Here is a 21,407-nt window from a genome sequence, read left to right as displayed (position 1 = left end):
TTTCATGCTCTCCCGACACTGATTTTGTCCCCAAATTGCTAATCCCTTCTGACATAGTAAATGACCGTGGAGATGGCTGCTTGGAGAAACAAAGACCAGAGTCTTCAGGAGGCTTATTAGCCTTATGAGCAGTGGATAACATTTTGATATAGATATATAGATATATATATATATATGTATATGGCCAACAGTGGGAAAAAGAGTCTGAACAAAGTGCTTCCCTTCTAAGTTTCACCTATTTGCTCACTGCAATTGAACATTTAACAAAAAATCCTCTGTAGGATTGTTGAATCCGTCTGTCATTTTTTAAGTGTTTAATCGGTGAATTGGCCAGGAACAGACTCAAAATTATTTAGTCTTCTGGAAAATAGATATAAAATTGGTTTCTTTCTTCCCCAAATTATTGCATAATGTGATCAGTAGTGTTTACTGTTGTATTGACTAATGCATAGCTGTTCAGCTTAGCTGTGTTCAGAGTCTAAAGATTTTATTTTAAGCAAGCAGAACAACCTTCTGAAATTTAGGAAATTTAAAGGTAACCCTTGTATTTTAAAAAATTCTACATGGCTTGAATGAATATTCAGTGTTACGAACATTTTCATTCCTTAGTGAATAACTCTACAGCTACCTTAGCCATTAGTTAAAAGACAGTTCCAGACAAAACTGCTCACCTTCTTGATAGGAATTTGAATTTCTGGCTTTTTTATAGTATCATCACCATGGAAAAGCCATAGCTTTGTTTGCAGCTTGTTGCTTTCTCTTTACTTTGAGGGGTCTGAGCAAAGGGGCTCTTCTCATCTGCACAAGAAAAAATAAAAACCAGAAGACTGGTTTAGATGTGCCTGAAATGCTGCCCACAGATGAAATCACAGAAGTACATAATTTGAAAGTTGTTTATTTGCTTGCATCTTAAATTTTCATGAGGTTTTTTTTTTTTTTGGTGGGGGTGGGGGTGTTTTACAATTAAAAAAGAAAAATGAGGGAGAGAGTGCTGAGAGGCACTTTGGTCCCCCTGGTCAAGTTTTATGGTCAACATTACAGCTGTTTACATGGTAAGCATCAAATAGAGCTGCGACTGCAGCTTTGGATTACTGGTGTAATACTGGAAATAGGAGAAAGTCAGAAGCAAGAGCATCCCTTGAGAGTTCAGGTAGGAGTCATGGGTGAAGGAAAGGGTTCAAGTCTGGATTTGAGAGTGCTCTTGAGTTTGGATGGGACTGTGATGGTCAGGGTACCAAAGGCATCATTACGATATTTATCCTGACACCCTGTCATCTTGCACTTCTCCTCTGGCTGCCCCTGAACATGTATGGCACTCAGGCAACGTCTGTCTGGGACAGGCAGCCAGCACCCATCCCACGGGCACAGACTGTCTTGTCTGTCCTGGCTCCTCTTGGATGGGGCAGCCAGCAGACCTGCGACACATGTTTCTTAAAACTCTGAAGGACCTGATTAAAATTTACTGTGCTTAGAGAGCACCACTAATAATTGCTCAAGAGTTGAAAGTACTTGCTGAGGTAACCAGCTGTGGCTGTAAGGTCACCCCGTCCTGCACTGGAGAAAACTCTGGACATCCTCAAAGAGGCTTCTTCTAACTGTTGTCAAATACTGATTGTTTTGCTTGTAACGAGCAACTGCTGCTTTTTCTCTCCTAAAATTTATATAGGTGGGGTTTGTGGTTAACTCCCTTCGCTGTCTGGGTGGTGGCTATGCTGCCAGGGGGTATCTCTGAACTGCTGTCACCTTCATCTGAGCATCACCCACACCATCACACTGCTCGACAGCTGTCCCTGTTCCTCAGAGGTGTTTATACTCGGGCATGAGCAGATGAGCTGTCCCATAGCCCAGAAATCATTGCCGATTCGGGGTTGCATGGGTTGCTCACTGCTGACAGACCATGCCCACAGTGCGGGGTGGGGCAGGTTTGGGCTTGCTCTGAAACCAGCTTGTGGTGATCCTGCACATCCGTTGAGGTACTAGCAGCTCCCATGGTATCGTAACTTTGGGGGTGGGGTGGGGTGGTGGAATCTGATGATTTTAGCAGTTTTCCTTCAGTTAGAAATTAAAGAGCTCAGCAATACTTCAAAGCTCAGGAAAAAAAGAACCCTCTGCCACGTGCACTTGCTGCGAAACTGCTGCTTTAGTCCTTTGTGAAGGAGGTGGTTTCTACTTAAAATGTCTGTGGGTTTCACTAAACAGATTCTTGTCGACTGTAAAGTCATCAGCAAAAATTATGCTATTTTGTCCTCCTTATGTAATCATCTCCCTGAGGACAGATCGTATACAGCAATCACGTTGTTTGAGGAAAAATTAAAATTCCTCTTTCGTTTTTTTTAAAAAATTAAAAGAAAATAAGATCCTTTTTGCTTAGTTTTCTCTGTCTGTGTGCAGAGACTGGCAGGCAGGAAGATTGCAGGAGGCTGATAGGTTACAGTGGCAATCAGTTGGCAAAAAGAAATTAAAGCTAGAAGGCTTTTTTTTTGGACTACATGGGGTTTGAGAGCCTTGACCAGACCTGCAATATGCACGGTGTCCCTGCCTGCAGGGACTCTGCTCAGCAGTAGCAATGGAAATTACTTGATGGGCTTAACCAACACTGGAAGTCACTCATTGCATGGTAGATGTTAATACTCCATTAAAAAAAAAAAACAAACTGTGCAGAGGGCAAAATGGCATCAGCTCAGGTTGGTGTTGGGGCTAATGCAAGTTGCTGATACTAGAAGATGTCTTGTGGCTGTTTAATATCATTGTAGCAAGAAATGTGAATTTTTATGGATGTCTTGATAGCAATTGAACAATCTCAGCACTATACAGACCTTTCTGGGCTCTTTCTGTTTTTCAGAGCATCACATAACTACCGTACTCAATAAAGGATAAAAGTGAAGTTCTCATGTATGCAAAGATACTTACAGGTTCATGCTTTGGTATATGAATAGCTTCACTTCATGCTTTAGAAAATTAGCCTTGCCGGTGGCTCTTCCTAGGATGAGGAAACTGGGAAATATTATCGTCTTAAGTACCAGCAATGGATGGCATTAGTCAGGTCGCCCTAGGGATAAATCCAAGTTTCAGTGGGTACATTCATAATGGAAAAATAACAATTTAGAAAATACTACTTTATATAAGGGCAACTCTCTGTGAACATACTTGCTTTTCCACCATTTCCTGCGGTTGTCAGTGTCCGATGGAAAAATTCAAAACAACTTTCAAGCTCCTGCATGTGGCTACCCTGGTGTGAACTGAAGGCACAAGAAGGTGTTCATCCAAGAGTGCCTGCGACAGGGTTTCTCAGAAAAGACTGTGGGTGTCTGCACTGTGTTTATTAAAAATCTCCACTGCTTTGACTTTTTTCCTTGCTGTAATTTCAGTCCTGTCATGTTTGTGCTAGAGCTGTTAGACGAAGAAGCAACTACTTGCTGTCGACTCAACTTTCCAGTTTTGCTTAATTGGCATCTTGATGTGGGAAATGGGATGTTTGCAACCTTGTGTAGGTTTTGAACAGAAGTTGCGTAGATTGAAGAGATAAACCAGAGGGAAAAGGCCTTTTGCTGAGAAATCACAGATACAGACATCTTGTTTCATTCAAATACTGGCCTGAACAGGCAATAGTTTATGGATGCTAAGCAATTCAATCTGGTTTTTTTAACGAACAAAATGTCAGAGGATGGTGAACCAGAATTTGGAGAGCTGTGTTTGGGTGAGATATTTGCATGTTAAAGCTTTTTGCCCCATGTGACATCCTCAGCCTTTCATTATGGTAAATGAGAAATGGAGCAAGGAAAAAATAAATAACTTTTCAGATTCTGCCAAGGCTAAAGGAGGTATTTTGAAGAAGAGCATGGAGACAAGTGCCACAAACCGAGGTTGCTATTGGACAGGTTTCTCAGGTGATTTTGCAGTTTGTGCCAGGTGCCCTCTTATTTTCTCCTAATCCCCTCGTGCCCTGTATGTACAGCCAAGATATCACAAATGGGAAACACGACGTAGGACAACTTACTTCCCTGGTCAAAACGTGAGGCTGTTGATGGAGGAAATAATAGACCTCACTGAAAAAATTAACATGAACGAAACTTTGAAACTGTACTACGTGGCAGTGCAAGGTGTTCAGGCAGCCAGGCTCTCACCTTGTGAGAAAATAGGAGATGGACTTCCCTACTAATAGTACAGGCTTGTGTAACGGGTTTGTTCAAGATGGTTTGTGTTCCTGCTGTTGTTCAAGAGCCAAAGTAATGTGTCTGCTATTGTTAAATTTTTGTTGCAGAACGGTAGTAATGCCCATTGCCAATGAATTTGCCCCAGATGTTGTGCTGGTGTCATCTGGTTTCGATGCGGTGGAAGGCCATCCCACACCTCTTGGAGGATATAATCTATCAGCAAAATGTAAGTTGTGGATTTACAAGAGCAGAGATCTGAAACTGGTATAAATTGCTGCTGTCCTAGGGACTAAAGTTTACAATATTTGCAGGTTTTACATTTTGATGTCAGTCTTCCTATCTTTCATTTCAGTGGCAAACTTTCAGCCTTTTTCTTTGAATTTTCATGTGTTTTGTCACTATACTGTATATATTTTGATCTGGCTGAAGCCTTCATTTTCTTGAAGCATTGCACATTTCAATTTGTAGTGCAGATAAATTCTATAAGTTACCAATTCGTTCATAGTCACATCCCGGTGGAAGATGTCTGCTGAATTAGAGAGTTATGCTTGTTTTAATGCAAAATGGCAGGAGGCAATGCCAGATGTAAACAGTGTACCTTGCTCTGAATGCTAGTAGAAGTCCATATCTTCCTCCAGGATACCTTATTAAAACTTTGAGCTGAATATTTTTGTTCTCTACCTTTGAAGCAACTGTACAGACCCCCAAGAACCCCCTTTTTGCTTTGGATCTGTGTTTTGCATTGCCCAGGAGACTGAAATCCCCCACCTTGGTTATGCTGGGCTTACCTGGCACTGTTTCATTCAAGTCGATTGAGAAGACAGTTTTTCTTGCAAAAGGATTTTTTTTTTCCGAGAGTTTTTTTCAGCCAGGAAACTTACTCTCTACAGTGAATTTCAGAGCCTTGTAAGGTAGCTGAACCTATAAACTTTATGTAAGAATAAGGTGAAATAGATTTACAAGAAACAAGTTATTTAAGATATCCAGAAACACTTTGTAATGAGGTCTTGTTTACCTACTTGTTGAATTTCCTGTGCTCTGTTACTCTCACAAAATGGTTATGGGCTCAGTTGTGAATCTTTTTATCTGGCTGTTAATTTGCCAATTTGCAAAGGCACTCGTGGGCATCACTACAGAACAGAAAGCACGGAGCATGGATGGTGGGTAGAAATGCCCTGTTTTTTTTTTTTTTTTTTTTTTTTTTTTTTTTTTTTTTTTGAGGGGGAAGGTTGCTTTGAGGACACATTCTTTAAATCCTCACAGCTTGGTTCTGTTTTGTTTAAAGGGTAGAAATGTATTGTGTGTCATATGATCAAAGTCTGGGGTGCCCCAGGAATTTTTATAGCATATTATATATGGGAAGAAATGTCTGTTAAGAACTAGATGTGAAATATCTCTGGGGCACTGCGATGCTGCTATCACAACTGAAAGCACTGGCAACAAGTTTACTGATTTCCTCTTCCCCTCCTCCATCCCCATGACTGCTCTGAATTTGCATCTTCCAAAGCAGAGCAAAATAACACTTCCTTCTACCCTCTTTCCTTCCTTCCAAAGGAGATATTTTCTGCTGCATTTAATTCAGGGTGCTGAAGGGTGGTAGGGAGGGTGGTGGTGCCTCTCACCTGGGATAAACCCCAGCGTAGCGCACGTGGGGGAGATACAGATCCATCCCATGGTGCACACAGCTGAGCCAGTCCAACAGGGAACTGTGGCTGGAATTCTGCAGCGAGCGTATTAAAATCCAACCTGGCTTATATTATGTGTTGAGTCCTTTCAGATCCCTTGTGGTTTTTTAATATGATGTAATTCCTTTCTATAATTCTTTGATCCTTCGCCAGGAGCCTGATTCCAGCCGCAACCTTTGCCCTTCTCCTGCATTTCCTCTTTTTTTTCCTCATTACAGGCTTTGGGTACCTGACGAAGCAGCTGATGGGCCTGGCCGGGGGTCGCGTTGTCCTGGCCCTCGAAGGAGGCCATGACCTGACAGCCATTTGCGATGCCTCGGAAGCGTGTGTTTCTGCTTTGCTGGGAAACGAGGTACAGAGACAGGCAAAACCAGGGGCCGCCACCTCCAACCCCCTTGAATTTGGTCATCTCATCGTCCGAAACAGTCCATCTGCTAAATTTTTGTCATTGTTTTGGGTCCTTTTGATACATGGTGATTTAGAGTGAATGCTTTATTTGTTTAAAAACCACCTGTGTTTGGCAATCTATATTACGAGGATTGAAAAAGCTAAGAATTTAATTTGGTTTTATTCTTTATCCAAATTGTTTGCTTGGTGTTCTTTGGAAATTATCTACTTTTATTTCTTTCTGAACTTTGCACACCCCCTCTCTGGTCCTACAGCCTGTGCCTGCTCCGTTGGGCATCTTGCTTGACATCATATTTTTTCCTGGATGTTACATTTTCTATATTCTAAACATTGTTGTGTTAAAAAGCCTCAGCTGTTTCACATAAGTTGGCCAGAAAGGCCAAAGTGTGTGATTGCAAGATAAGAGCAAGACAGAGAAGTAGACCAGGAAATCTATTTTTTTGGGTTCTGAGGAGGTCAGGGTATTTTCCTACAGAGGAAACTTCAGATACTTTAGCTTTTCTGCCTTTGGCCCCCCCCCTCCCCCCACTTTTAGTGTCAGTGGGATTAAGGGAGAAATGATTCAGATTCCCTGTGCTGGTCCTCCTTGTTGCAGCCTGTCTGTCAGCATCTGCTGTAGCTGGCACCGAATGAGCAGCTCATGCCTACATTTCTTCCAATGGAGTTGATAATTTGAAAGTTTGGAGTGGTGGCATTTGACATGTCTTTGGGCTCAGGGAGTTCAGGGTAGTGTACTGCAGAAATGCGACAGCAAGGAAATATAGAAATCCGTTATCGGCAGGGAAATCTCAGACTGGGGCTCTTGTGCATCTGCTCTGTCTGTACCTTTGCATACACTTTTGTTCAAGAAGCATGTTTCTGTATCATTTGTGGGCTTTTGAGTATGGTTAGTTTGAGTTAAGCTTCCCTCCTTCTGGTTTGTTGGTCTTTTTTGGACACCTGTTCTCCACATACAGTCCAGATGGTGAATCTTGGATGGCCACAATAGACTGCAAAAGTGCCTTATGTCAGTTTTCCACCTTGCTCATAGAAGCAAGTGCTTGCTCAGCCTGCAGCCCCAGGTCCCTGCTTGGTATCTGCTGTGCATGTCCTGGTACAGTGAGGGCTCTGGAGCTGTTCAAAACAGTGAGGATTGATAGCATGAATTAAAACACCAGTGCAGTGTGATTCCTTGGGCTACATATAGCTAAAAATATCAGCTGGGGGGAGAGCAACTACACCAATTTGAAGTTGGGGGTGGCTGTGAAACCTCGGGCAGCATTAATGCCTTGCCTATGTGTTTGAATCTTTTTAGGTTGCCTCTTGAATTAAGAGATTGCCCTCATTACCTTGTGAAAATGAGCAAGTCTCAAAAGGCCATGGTAAGGGTAATGGTACCCATGGAGCCAGTGATCTTAGACATCTGCTTGCCTGTCAGATGATGAAAGAAGGAGGTTCCCCAAAGCTTTCACCTGCCTTGGAGAGCACAACCAGGGTCTCTCATCATCACACTTCACTGAATAATCCCTTGGGGCGGGAAGTGAGGGAGAAAATGCAGCACCACAGAGGGGAGAAGCCAAGCAGTATTTCAGCTCTGGTTCTTCCTCCAGTGGGAGCTGACTTCTGGGGACGCTGGTGAGTTGCCACGAACAGACTTGCCCTGACTCACAGTTGTAGTTCAGTGACCATCAGCCTTTTGCAGGTCTGGGAAGTTGTAGCCAGAGAGCTTGGATCTGTGTGGAGGTGCAGATCAGATGTGTTTGACTTCCAGCCTGTTCTAGAAGTGCTCTGTCTTGTAGTATCCATACCACATGAAGGACAACAGTGCCTGGGGAAACCTCACTAACCAGTCCAAGAGATAAAACAGCTGGGATTCATCAAAAGCATCTGCTTCAATCATCCAGCATCCTATTTCTGAGTATCCAGAGAGCATCTGCTCCTTGTGCTTGGGCAGGCAGTTCTGATAAGGCTCGCAGCATGGGTAACTGGTCCCGCACGCCAGCCTGTGCTCAGCCCTCAGGACACCCGAAGATTCGGGAAGCAGCTGCTGTATCAGCATGGAAGCAATGGAGTTTTTATTGCAGCACCCATCTCTCTTAAGCTGACAGCGGATGGCACTGTTGTCACCATAGACAATTCCTCTGCCTCCCTTCACCTTTGGGTGCAGCTGGAGCTAACGGCAGGATGTGCTTTGAAGGGGTGACAGAGGAAATAATGTGTGAAGGATGACATTCCTCTTGCTTAGCATGCTCCTATGATGCAAGCGGGTGACTGCAATGTGGTGTGAGGATCTGCGTGAGATAAATAAGCGTTTGATCCAAGCCACGAATGTGTTTGGAAATGCAAGGCTTTAGGGAGATCTCAGCACTCACAATAACTTGGATCTTGTCAGCTGCCTGAGTGGTTTCATTTAGCACAGTGAATATTGATCCTTAAAGGTAAAAAAGCATTTATGTTTTTTTAATCATTGAATCAGGACTGCTGTAAGGCGCTTTAAAATACTTAAAGATGGACCTGTTCTCACTTTTCCTAGGTGGGCTATAAGGCTGCGCAGATATCATGATACATGTTATCCGACTTACCCACACATCAAAAAGCAGGAAACGCTGGTTTTATCAAGGTCTTTTATAAAATCTTTTTAATGCAAGGAAGTTGGAGGGAACTGCTGTTGCTTTGTCCTGCGGCCCTTTGATGAAGTTTGATATACAGTGTGTTAGACGATTTTGCGTGCGTGCACATGGACAGGCAGCTGTGGCCAGCGGCGGGCTGCAGGGAGGTTTGCTGGCTGAAGAGCCACGCCGGAGTTACATGGGGAAATGGTAGGAAATGAGGGGAATGGTGCCAGTCCCCAAAGCATCTACGTTCACCAGCAGAGATCAAAACTCCCACTTCAGAAAAAGCGTTATGCAAAGGCAAAAGCTGTCTTGTTCCCAACTGCCCAGGAAATTAAAACAGAGCTTTAGCTTCGCAGCAAATTATTTTAATGTGAAATGAGTTAGTGCCAGGTGAGGTTGCTTGAAAACGTATGTACATTATTACTTTAGTTACAAATTTAGTTGTGCAAAATTAACACAACTTCAGTTGAAAAATCAAAGGTGGACAGGGGAGATCCACTGATTTAGACCAGTGATTTAGACCAGTAAGCCACCATTCCTCTCCCATTACTCAAAGTGGCCTCTGACAGCAGCGTGCTGGAAATACTGGAGGGTGGTGGAGGCAGCAACTGACTCCATTGTGGGCATCGATAGCCTTTACACTTCAGATCAGCTTCTGCTCTGTGGCAGATGCTGTTTGTGAACTGTCTGTTCCCAGGGAGTGATGCTGCTATTTAAGCTCCCAGGCACCCACAGCATGCGCTGCCCCAGGCTAGGAGCCATGCCAGCACCATGCCTGGAGCGGGGTGTGGAGCTCCTGTGTCCATGGGAGCTGCTAGCAGTGGGGTAGAGGGATGGGAGTATGGAGGCACGTGCAGGGGGGTCCTGGAGCTTGGCCACACTCACAGTGCAGCCCGTCACTGCTACAAACGCCTTGGTGTTTTTCATGCAGAAGTAGCAGAGGTGTGTCTGGTGTCAGTCTCTGGACATCCCAAATAAACAATAAGGTGATAATAAGCAGTTGCTTAAAACCTTTACCTAATACCCAGAGGTATTTCCTTCCCTTTCCAGGAGACCAATGGGTGAGGGTGTTGTCCGTGAGTGTTATTTCAGAAGGAGGAACGTGCTATGGAAATGATTCACACGTGTGGCCAGGCTGCCTGATGTTGCGTGCTTTGTATCAATATCAACCAAGAGGATTAGAAAGCTCTTACTTAAAGATTTGTCCAGGAATTGCTTTTGCCTTCACTTAATGTCATACAGAAGCCAGCTTGGGCCAGAATTATTTTTAGAGTGGAGAACTTATAAGAAGTGCAATCTGTATTGTTAAATCTGGAATGGATCAATTTCTAGTCCTCATGAAGTACCTATCGAATGGCTGCCATGTGGTCGCAAGAGCAGATCTCTTGGCTGGAGCTTCTCTTGGCTTTGAACAGAAGTTACAGTTAAACTTTGCTGTAGATTCTTTTTATTAACTATTAAAATGTGTCTCTTTCTTTGCCGGGGAATATCCCTGGTTGGGCCTTGACCACTACTTTCAGACACAGTTAACAGCTGCAGACATCTCTTGTTTTGGATACCCAGCCTTGGAGGTCTATGATGCATTCATGTTCTTAGTGGAGAACTGGGGGTGGCAGCGGGGGAAAGAAAGAAGGAAAAAATACGGGCTTGGAGAGCATCAGATCTGCTAAAAGTTTTTTCTGGAGTATTTAGTTGGTGGTGAGGTGTCTTGAGCCCTTGTGAGTCTAATCTAAACCATTGGCCATGTACTTGAGCCAAGTAGAGCTGCTCTGCTGGGGCATCTTTACATACCAAGCAGACACCCCTGCTGTGCCAGACACGCAGTGTCATCTGCTGAAAGCAAATAACCCCATCTCCTTCCCTTGGAAGACCTATTTAGAATTTTGCATTATTTTATTATCATTAATAATAATCTATAATATATAATAAGTATATGTAGAAAAGTAATATGATAATTATATAATAATAAATTGGAAGTTCTCTGCTGCAGATTCAGCTCCTTTCCTGGGGAGGCGTGCTGGGGCCACAGAAGCAGCCCTAACTCCTGCCTGCTGTCAGAGCCGTGCCTGAACAGTGTTACTGTGCTGTTGCCATTTCCAAAGGGTGGCAGGAGCCACACAAATGTATTTTAGGGTCTTGACCATCTCTTCATGAAAAAAAATCCAAACAACAAACTAATAATAGCTGTGGGTTAGTTTTACTTGAACCCAGATTTCTTGCCCAGTGGGAATGGAAGCAAGTGTTGTAGCTACAACAGTAAGAGGTTTAATAACTTCATAAAGGACAAAGGGGACAGTTTTAGCTTTTCAGAGAACAGATGCCTCAAAGTGAGAGAAGTAACCCAGTTGAAGAAGGTGTTCTCCTCTTCTTGCATTACTTTTTAAAGCAAAGCATACAAAACCAAAAACAACCATCCAGCAGTGCTGTCTGGGGCCTTCCTCCAGGAGAGGACATGCATGCTTCTGCTGCAGAACAGACTTTGCCAGGGATGTCACCCCATGGTCTTGACAGAGGAGGATGTTTGATGCTCGTTGTCTTTACTGATGTTTTCTGTCACCAGAAGAGCGCTGACTTGCTGTTCTGCAGCACTCACCCCCCAAATGAACTGAGTAAAAGCACCACGAAGAGAGATGCACTTTTCAGGATTTTAATCAAATTTCTCTTTTTCTATACCGGCCAAAGGCTGCTGGGGCTGGGATGGATACAGGCAGAGCTCTCTGTTGGGCAAGAAGAAAATGTCTCCTAGAAAATAGGAGGAAATGCTGTCAAGCAAGGAGAGGGCATTTCCCTTGTTCTTCCTCTTTTCTCATTCTCACACCTTTCCCCTGCCTTAGCTGCCAGAACTCTTTCATGCCTCTAAAAAAAAAAATGGGAAAAGTGATGCCCTTCATTGCTGAAGGGAGCTCTGGAGTTATTGTCCATCATTCACCATAGGTGTATTTGTGCTGATGCAAAGGTGAACTGGATCCCCTGGGAGTTTTGTAACCTCCTGACTGCAGACTGAAAGGGGAAGTCTTTCCAGGGTGGTAGATCTTGCATCCAAAATCAAGCGATATGTGTACATAGTTTGGACATTAGTTTTCTATATAGTAAGTCTCAGGTCTGCAGAAGCTTTTTGCTCTTGAGCGCTATTACTTCAGGAGCGATTTTATTTCTTTATTTAAAGCAGCTCTGCTGATCAAAACATGGTCTCAGGGGTCTACATTGCCACTGATAGCCAGTGCTGCTCAGTCAGTCAGCAGAGGTGTGTGCTCCCTATCTGATACAGCTGGGATGGCCAAGACCTCTAACAGAGATGTAGCTCCGGCGGCAAAACCACCTCCTTGCTGGCACAGCTTATTTCACATCCACGGGCTGGAGTATGTCCCAGCAGCAGTGTGGGTTTGCTGGTGGGAACTGCATCCAAACCAGTACTTGGCCATTACAGTCCTGTAAGGCAACTCCATCGGCGTCATACTGCCCATATGATTTTCATACACAGCCTTTAACAGGTAGATCCACATCGCAGAGCTTTGCTTCAGTGTAACTGGATATAGACCTAGAACAACAATGGGAGAAAGACTTAGAGAAGCTCCTTCAGAGTGTCATTTCCTAATACATCTCTCTAGCAAAACTCTTACTGCCCCATGTTCCTTGTTACTAGTTCCTTGTTACTACTAAATTGTAAATTGTTACTAGTGCTTTGATTATTTTTTTAAACAGTTGGTAACAAAGGCAGCACTGCTTTTTTGAAGGTGGGATGTGTGTTAGAGCAAAACAGAAATCGTCTGCGTGCCACTTACATTTGCAGCATAAAAGCAGCCAAGCCCAGAAAGATACCTGCTTTTTATGGGCATTTACACTGAACATTTCTGGGGAGGCTTTCTGTGTCATCTTTCAGCTTAAAGTCTCAATACCAGCAGCATGTTCTTGCTGTCAACCTTTTTGTATAAAGAACAAAGGAAAGAAGCCAGCATCAAAAAACCCTAAATTTTAATACCTGGTTATGAGCCTTACTGGTAACTTCAAGGCAAATTTTTTTAAAGGTTAGAATACAGATCTAATGGTGCTCTGCCCTGACAAGACTAGCCCAGCAGCTGCTAAGAGGCATCGATTGTGACTGAAGTTACAGTCATGCCGAGTGTGGCTTTAAAGCAGTATTTTGCTGTTTCTCTGTACCAAAATGAGACTATTTACTCTTAGGGTACAGATATTTTTCAGTTAAGAGTTAATAAATACACTAGATTAGGTATTTAGAAGAATTAAAAAGCTACCCATTTTATTTCTGTAGAGATAAACCAGAAATATGGCTGTTACTGTATTTTTAAGTTGCTTTTATTTGCACATTGTTTTGTTTTACTAGTGAAAACTGCAAAAAGGTAGATCTGAGCAATAGTTTAAAAAAGATCCTTTGTGAAAGCAGCCAACATCACTTGCCTTATTTTTCTGGTCTGTGTAATAGTGTCTCTTCATACAGTCTACATCAGTGGCTGCAGCAGGCTCTTTAGGAGCTGTGGAGCCCAGTGGAGCTGCAGCACTTTTTGTGTGGGGGAGCATCAGGCTGGAGGAGGCTGCATCTTGTATCACAAGAGCACTTAGAAAGTCTGTATATTTTGGCTATTTAACTAAAGGTGGATAATAGGAACCAGGGAAGTGGAGGCTTCATATGGCAGAGCCATTTGCTAAATTGCGTTTAATGCCTGTCTCTAACTTGAGATAACATTTCTTTGGTGTTCCTCTCTCTTTCCAGCTTGACCCTCTTCCGGAAAAGGTTTTCCAGCAGCGAGCAAATGCTAATGCAGTGCACTCAATGGAGAAAGTCATCGAGATACACAGTGAGTATTTCCACAGTGTGGAAATGCCTTGGCGGTTGAGGAGCAATTAGTAATAAAACCTCTAAAATCTATGTAAAGGACAGGCTGTCCTGCACTGAGAGTTTGCCCTTATCTCTTCAAAAGCAAGTCGGGTATCTCTAAATAACCTAAGTCTCATTGGGTATTGTGGGACCCATTAATTAAGAGTGGATAGGGTTGAAAGTTAAACACAGTATTGCATGAAGTTGCTGATATTGTAGGTTTATTTAGCTGGGGAGATTGAAATCATCATAGTTGAAGCTTTCCTGGGGACATTCTTGGGGGATGGAGTGAAAGAGCCTGGGTAACGTGGGAATCCCACCACTATGTCCTGACATCTTGCCACTTCAAAGATTTGTGGTCTAAAACTGGAGGGGGCTAGTCTTCGTTTTATAGGGTGAAAATGGAGCTTAAAAGACAGCAAAGCCTTTTTTTTTTTTTTTCCCCGGAAAAATGCCCAGTGTCTTTAGAAATTTGAATTCCATTTCCAGAAGCTGCTCAGCACCAATGGGACACCTCAGCAGCACCTTGAACCAGGCAATTTATTTTATTTTATTTTTTTATTTAAAATGGGCACAGCAAATTAAAAGGGGCTTTGAGTTAGATCTGCTCAGATCTGCTGCCCAGCACAGGAAAAGCAAAGATGTTTGGAAACAGGTTCCTCTTCTCCACCTGCTGGTCTGACTGTATGGGTTCTTGCTTTCAGGCTTTGCTGTGGCTTCTTGGGTACCAGCAAATTCAGTGTGTCCTGCCTGGGGGCCCAAGAGAACATCTTTTATTCTCCCCTCTGAAGCCTTCCTTGTGCTTTTTCCACTGAAAAAAAGATGTTTATCATGCCAAACTGAAGACGTAAAAAATAAATAGATGGTCTTAGGTGATTTGCCCACAAAAGCATAGCAAGAATGTGACAGTTAGGAACTGAATGCAGTCCAAATCTGGACATACTTCCCTCTCGTGTATTTCTCCTTAGGTCTAAAAGTTTCTGAGGGTTTTGAAGTGAAAAAGGGAATATCATTAATTTTTGAGTGTCTCAGTGCCCCCTTCTCTTAAGGCAGAGGGATGCTGTACACCTCTGCACAGCTTGGATCCTCACTTCCAGTACTCCTTGCGCATTTGTCCTTTTGAAAATCCAGTTTCCACCTCCCACCTTTCTTCTCTAGCTGAGGGAGAAGAGCCTCTTTCATTGCCAGACAGTGATACAGCCCTGCTTTGACATCTTAGGTGTCCTTAAGGGATGCACAGGTGCATGTTTATCAATAATAACTGCAATAACTTTTGGCTTTAAAACCTAGTTTTTCAAGACACAGCAGCATAGCAGCTCCTCTGTTAGTGCAGTAGCATGGCATAGACTCACAGGGGTGTCTCTGGCCTCACCTTGCAAGCCAGGGCTGCCTTGGCACATGTTCCCAGGAACTCCCTTCCACCTGCAGCTTCATGGGACCTCAAGATGGTTCTTGAAGCAAGTGAACACAGATCAAGGTTACATTTTGTGTAGGCATGATGAATCTTCCCCAGGCAGTTCTCAGCTATCTGCTGGGCCTCGGAAAGCGGGATTACAGTGCTGGACCCATGCTGGTGCAGGTGCCCTGACTGCCTCTCTTCTCACCTCTGCCCCAGGCAAGTATTGGCATTCACTCCAGCGTTATGCCTCCACGGTGGGGTACTCCCTGGTCGAGGCTCAGAAGTGTGAGAACGAGGAGGCGGAGACGGTAACAGCCATGGCATCTCTGTCAGTGGGCGTGAAGCCAGCTGAGAAGAGGTGAGTTCCTTCCCATTTATCATCACCCCTCAGAGTCTGCCCAGGCAGGAGGAGCTGTGGTGGGCAGCCTTCTGGGCTCATCCTCTCATTTTAATCATTGCACGTTCATTCCCCACATCTCCTGTCCTCCACGGGTTCTCTAAAGATCTCCTGGCCTGCAGGAGAACAGCAGTACCATGAACTCTGTACATGACCTTAGTATGGTGCACACTGCGCCTGACCCTTCTGCTCCAACCGGAGTTGAATGTGGTTTTGGACCATGAGAGAAAATTGATTTTGCTGCAAAAAATGTTTTAACACTGCACAAATGAAAACAGGTTGTCTAAAAACCCTTCTTGGTGGCAAGTTTTAATTCCAGCTGAGCCAGCTGAGCACAACTGCCTGGGTGGGAAGGTGATGGGAACATAAGGCACGAGACTTAGCACCACAAATTGTCCAATCCTCTTTTCTTTCTTCCCTCTCTTCCCATCCTGCCTGGCTGTGAAATTGCTCAGACCTGATGATGAACCCATGGAAGAAGAACCTCCCCTGTAGCATTCACCTTTGAGCTGGAGTTCTCCTGTTTGTTCGTCTTCGTCTTGAAGCTCTGCCAAGAAGCTTTCTCTTGTTACTCCTGTGTCCTGTCATGGTTTTTTCCAGAATACAGAAGGACAACCAGGTGTAAAACAAAGCAACGGAAAAAAAATCTCTCCATATCTATATGCGTCTACAGTATAGATTTGCTGAAAAAGAAAAATGCTGGTGAAGAGCAGTACAGGACTGACACGCTGGGCACTCTTCCTCTGGTTCTCACTGGGAGCAGAAAGGGGAACGACGCCCGTGAAGTCTTTGGCAGAGTTGCCAAAAAAAAAAAAAAAAAAAAAAAAAATCGAAGATTCAACAACACATATGAAAATAAAACAAACAAACCTTAACATAAAACTGGTGCTTACAATTTGATTACCCACAATTCAGCAATCTCTGCTTGAACCACTCAACCCATCTTGTAGTTTCATTTCTTGGATTTTTTATATGGCTCTTGCCTGCCTGTGAGTCAACGACATTCTTGTCGAAACCAGAACAATGGGAGATGGTGTATTTTTAACGGGGAGGGACAGGGAAAGAGGGACTTGTCCTACATCTAAAGAAAAGGGAAAGAGAAGGGGGGAAACGGTAGCCCAGATGGAGTCGGCTTTATTGTCTCCAAAGCCATCTGAAGATGAGTTTGTGCCTTTTTTTTTAATTGATGGATTTGGTGCAGCTGGATTTTCTGAAGTTTGAGGAACAATGCCTTAAGTAAAAAAAATAAAAAAATAAAAAAAAAAAAAGAAAACAAACAAAAAAACCCACAAAGAACACAGCAGTTCGTGAATATTTTTCCTCTGGTTGGGAAAGCCAAGAACTGCCATCAGGAAGGAAGACTTTTTGGCTTGTGCTGGCATGATGGTGGGAAGCAGGCATCAGCTGAACAGAGCGTCTCCAAAAACTGTCTACAAGTTTGGATTTGTTTTGTTTTCTTTCATTGCTGTTTAAAAAAAAAAAAAAAGTTAAGGTAGTTGCCAAGAAAGTGGCAAATACTGTTGGGTCTTTGAAATTCAACCATTTTTAAAACAAATTTTCAAATGTTTTCTCTCTTCTACATTATCTAGTAATTGAACTTATCAATTTGGTTGTTGAAGCATGTAATAGACACAAATGCAGGTTTAAGACTGGAATGCTTTTTATTAAAAGCAACTAGCATGAGATATTGCTTAAATTGTTAGGTATAAATATATATATGTGTATAATGTATATTCCAAATGTATTCCAAGCTTAGAAACCGGATTCCTATGAATTATTGATAAAAATATTTATGATGCATTTATAGAAAAATATATGTAATAAATGCATACTATAACAGTAGCCATTGGAAGCTCCCTAGGGACAGATTTGTGAATTGGAACGTAAAAGGTGTTTTTGGAAAAGGATCCAGGTTGAAACTCGAGGATTTTCAAATGACAGATTGGAAAGTTTTTCAGAAAGCCAACACGTTAGCCACTGGGCAACTACCCTAAACATTTGTATTTTAATTTAAGGTTTTTAGTTGTGATCCTTTTCTAACAAAAAAAAATGAGTTTTTTATAGCAAAGACTATGAATTTGCTGTTAATTTTTATATCAATATTTCACAAAACCCTAAAGAAGCCTTGTTTGTGTGACTCTGACATTTATTTTCTATTTGGCAGGTTTCATTTCTGAATGGCAATAGCATCTAAACCTTTTTTCCTCCCACTTTTCTTTCTTGTACATTATTTTTCTTTTTTCTTTTTTTTTTTTTTTTAATTTTTCCTTTCTCTCAAGTCTTATGTACAGTGAGCAGCTTTCTGCAGGCGTAAAGAACTGTGGCAGATTGTCAGAGTTTATTTTTCGGAAAGGGTGCGTTTTATCGAGGAGGGAACGTGATGGGCTCTTTTGTATAATGATACCGCCGACTGTATATTTCCTCAGTTCTGTTATAGTAGCTATGTAAAGAAAATAAGGAGTTTTCTTACCTTCGACATAGTAGTATTCCAATGGGCGATGTCTTTGTCCTCCGCGCGGATCGTAGTGAGGATTACAGGCGGCTTCACTAGCTGCCTACCACTGGGAAGGCTTGTTGGACACTCTTGGGACAGCTGGCATTTTCTCTTCGCCGGACAGACAGACACGCAGACACGCACGCACACCTCCCCACGTCCTCTTTCTCTCTCTCTTTCTCTCCTCTTATTCTTCCCGTTGCTGGTAGGGTTGGAGAACTTTTCCCGAAGGTATTTTCTTCCCCCCAAGGAGGTTGTTGGCCTGCGCCAGCCTCAGCTCTCACCTCCTGCAAACAGCGGGTCGGAGAAGCAGCAAAGTCCTGCCGCAAAGAGTTTGGGCAGCTTAGAGGAGAGCGGATTGACACGCGTGCCTTCTTACAGCAGTGTAGGATAGCACACACCCCTCGTCCGAACAACCAAGGGTAGCTTTTTTTATTACTATTATTATATTCTGTTACAATGACGACTGACAGGGTTGCTTCCAGTAACTTATTTTTTTCCAGTTCTTGAAGCGACCATTTTCATTCCATTCAGGACTCGCTCGCGGGAGGAATTTGAAGCATAATCATATGTGTAAGCAAATGCAAGAGGCTTTTGTTTTATTCCTTGGTTTATAACGCAATTTAAAAACCAGACACTACTGTATTTGAGTTTTGCAAACCCAAGTACGTGTTAAAATTATGAATAGCTTCGGTCACGTAGGACCATCCTCAGCATATTCTAAAAATAATCTTCCCATGTAAAAACACAACGTACCTGGAGATGCTGTGGTTTGGTTTTTATTTTTTTCAACCAACCACTTTGCTGCTGTGATCTAAAATTAATCTGGCTGCCGAATCTGGTGACTGACTTTAGATTTTCCTTTTGCCGTGTACACGCTGTGGGCAGTAACCATGTTGACATGATCGTTTCTGTTGTCAGCTCTTCCCTGGAGGGTTTTTGTATTTCTCCTCTCGGTTGTGGCAAAGCTTTTTCTTTTCTTTTTGTGTTCCTGAAAGCCGCCGGCTGGCCATGCTGAGCCGGTTTCTTTCTAAAAATTGGAGGAGCTTGTCAGGATGCCACCTTCGTTTCTTTCCGTCATTTTTGCCAGGAACAGAAAGATTTTTCCTGAGATGTCAGAGCTCATCTCCTCCAAGCTCCCGGCGATGCGGTTTCGTTTTGCAGCGGCACCTGCTACCCGGGCAAGGCGGGGATGCTCTTCGGGTCGGTGCAGGCACAGAGAGGGGGGAAAGAGCCCTCGTTTTGAGGCTCATAGGGGTTTTTTCACCTTTTGAGCCATTAGCTTCTTCATTTCAAATGACTTTGCCGTAGGGCAGCTGCGCCAGCGGAGTGGGAGCCCAGAATGCTCCTGCATCCTAGCATGGTGCCACCCAGGGCATCCTTCGTACCTGCTTGGAAAGAAAGGAGCATCTTTAAATCCTCTTTACAGAGAAGCAAGCCCAGTTTGCAGTACACAAGTAATCATTGGGGTTTTTTGTTGTTTGGTTTTGGTTTTTTTTTACTTTCGATACAAAACATTCCTTTTTTTTATTAGTCGCAGTCATGTATTCATTCCATTCTTCCTTTTGTAAACTTTTTGGGCCCACCTCTTTTATGGGCATTGATATATATAAATATATATATAAATATATATGAATATATTTTTTTAAGTTTCCTACACCTTGAGGTTGCATGGTCTGTAAGGTTGGCATGTCTTTATATTGTATACAGATTTTGCACGCCAAACTTGGCAGCTTTGAAAATGAAAAAAAAAAAAAAAAATTGTGGTTCTGGGTTTTTTTGGGTTGTTTTTTTTGTTTTGGTTTGGTTTTTTTTTCCTCTCGTGGCATTTGCAGAGACTAAAGGTTTGGACGTTGTTGTTACACACACACACACGCACCCACGCACACACCCACACAGCTACACACAAAGGAAGGAGAGTGGGAACATTTTTTGCGTCTTACTGAACGTTATAAGAAATTGTGATTTTTATTGTTAAAAAATAAAAGAGTAAATAAAAAGGACTACTTAAACATTTCTCATTTTAAGAAGAAGAAAAAAAAGACGTTTATCTAGCACTTGTGACTTACCAATAATAGAGTTTATTGTATTTATGTGGAAACAGTGTTTTTAGGGAAACTACGCAGAACACACAAAGTAAACTGCCTGTGTCGTCATTATTTTGTTTCTTTTAATTTGGGTTGGTATTTTGTTTTGATTTCTTGGCTGGGTGGGGAGGTTGGATGCAACCCTTTGTCAACACATGTAGTCATTAATTCTAAGGAGATGAATGACAAGGACTTTAAAGAGTTAACTCTTCAGCACAGCTGCGTTAACTTTTTTAAAATTACTTTTACATGATGTATTATTGCTGGGTTTCACTTTAAACAGTCGTGTACTGTGCAACACTGTGGTTTAAAACAAGACTTTACATCAAAAAGAAAACATGTTTCTTCATTGTCATGAAGTTGAGCTCGTTCTCAGCTCATCTTCACTTTGTCTTTGATATTGATGAAAAAGTATCCTATTGAAAGAAAATAAATTAACACTTTTCTGTGCTCCATAGTGGAGGCGCTATTTTCCAATTTATGAGGATGACAAACTTATATATATAATATATATATAAAAGTGGGGGGGAGGGGTTGAAACATTATTCACCCAAGAGCTTATTACAGATATGTAGTATCAAAAAGTTGTAACTATATTATATTCTACTTTATACCTATACATGCTCAGTATGACGTCACCATTGGTAGCAGCTACCGGTTTACGCTGTAATTTAGACACAATTTCACTCTTATTGTATGGACCCTACTTTAAGTGATGGTAGCATTCTTTGTGCTAAATTTTCTGACGGTCCTTTCTTTTACTTGGTGGAGTTGGAATATTTTTCTCGTTCTTATTTTTGTTTGGGTTTTTTTGTTTTGTTTTTTTCTCTTTTATCAGTCTGCATTACTCTGAAAAGGTGCATGAAGGAATGATTAACTGCAGTCAATTTATCTTGAACTCTTAGAGGGAATTAATAACATGAGGTTAAGTAAAAAATAGCCATGCAACAATAGTCATATGCGTGGTGGTGTGGTAAGTGTGGGAACTGCATTGAGGGTGAAAAGTTGGAAAATGCCAGGCATAAGTGTATGTTTTATGACGCAATTTTTAATTACATGATCATATGCTCTTTTCACCCTAACCTCTGCCTCCATGGTTTCCTTCTTCCTTGTTTAGAGTGGAGCTGTCTTCAGGATGAGTCAGTGAAGGTGTCAGCTTTCTAAAGGGCTCTTTGGCAGTTGTGGCAGGCAGAGGGTGCACAGAGAATGAGGCTGAGGAGCACTGCGGAAGGTGAAATAGTCTTTGGGTGAAGACAGTTGGCGAGAAGTGATTCATATATTCCAAACTTTTACTAATGATCCCTGACATCTAAGCTTTATTTTCGGGTTTGTGAGCGACACCCTTGGCACATGAA

General features: G+C 42.5%; 1 protein-coding gene and 1 pseudogene across 6 annotated transcripts in view; both read left to right on the top strand.

The window, feature by feature from the left end:
• HDAC4 (histone deacetylase 4) overlaps positions 1-17,521 on the top strand; it is a 236,519-nt gene extending 218,998 nt beyond the window's left edge. For all 6 annotated transcript variants that reach the window (XM_026852598.1, XM_026852596.1, XM_026852597.1 and 3 more), the window contains 5 exons: positions 4,262-4,380; positions 6,058-6,191; positions 13,571-13,655; positions 15,291-15,432; positions 15,927-17,521. In XM_026852598.1, the coding sequence (XP_026708399.1) occupies positions 4,262-4,380; positions 6,058-6,191; positions 13,571-13,655; positions 15,291-15,432; positions 15,927-15,966 (520 nt within the window). In that variant the 3' untranslated portion in view covers positions 15,967-17,521. The remainder of the gene's footprint in view (positions 1-4,261; positions 4,381-6,057; positions 6,192-13,570; positions 13,656-15,290; positions 15,433-15,926) is intronic.
• A 1,636-nt stretch (positions 17,522-19,157) lies between these two features.
• LOC113482088 lies at positions 19,158-20,925 on the top strand (annotated as a pseudogene).
• The last annotated feature ends 482 nt before the right edge of the window (positions 20,926-21,407 follow it).

This window comes from Athene cunicularia (assembly GCF_003259725.1).
Source record: "Athene cunicularia isolate RWA chromosome 7 unlocalized genomic scaffold, athCun1 chr7_part1, whole genome shotgun sequence".
Classification (NCBI taxonomy): domain Eukaryota; kingdom Metazoa; phylum Chordata; class Aves; order Strigiformes; family Strigidae; genus Athene; species Athene cunicularia.
This window is presented reverse-complemented; position numbering and strand designations above follow the sequence as displayed.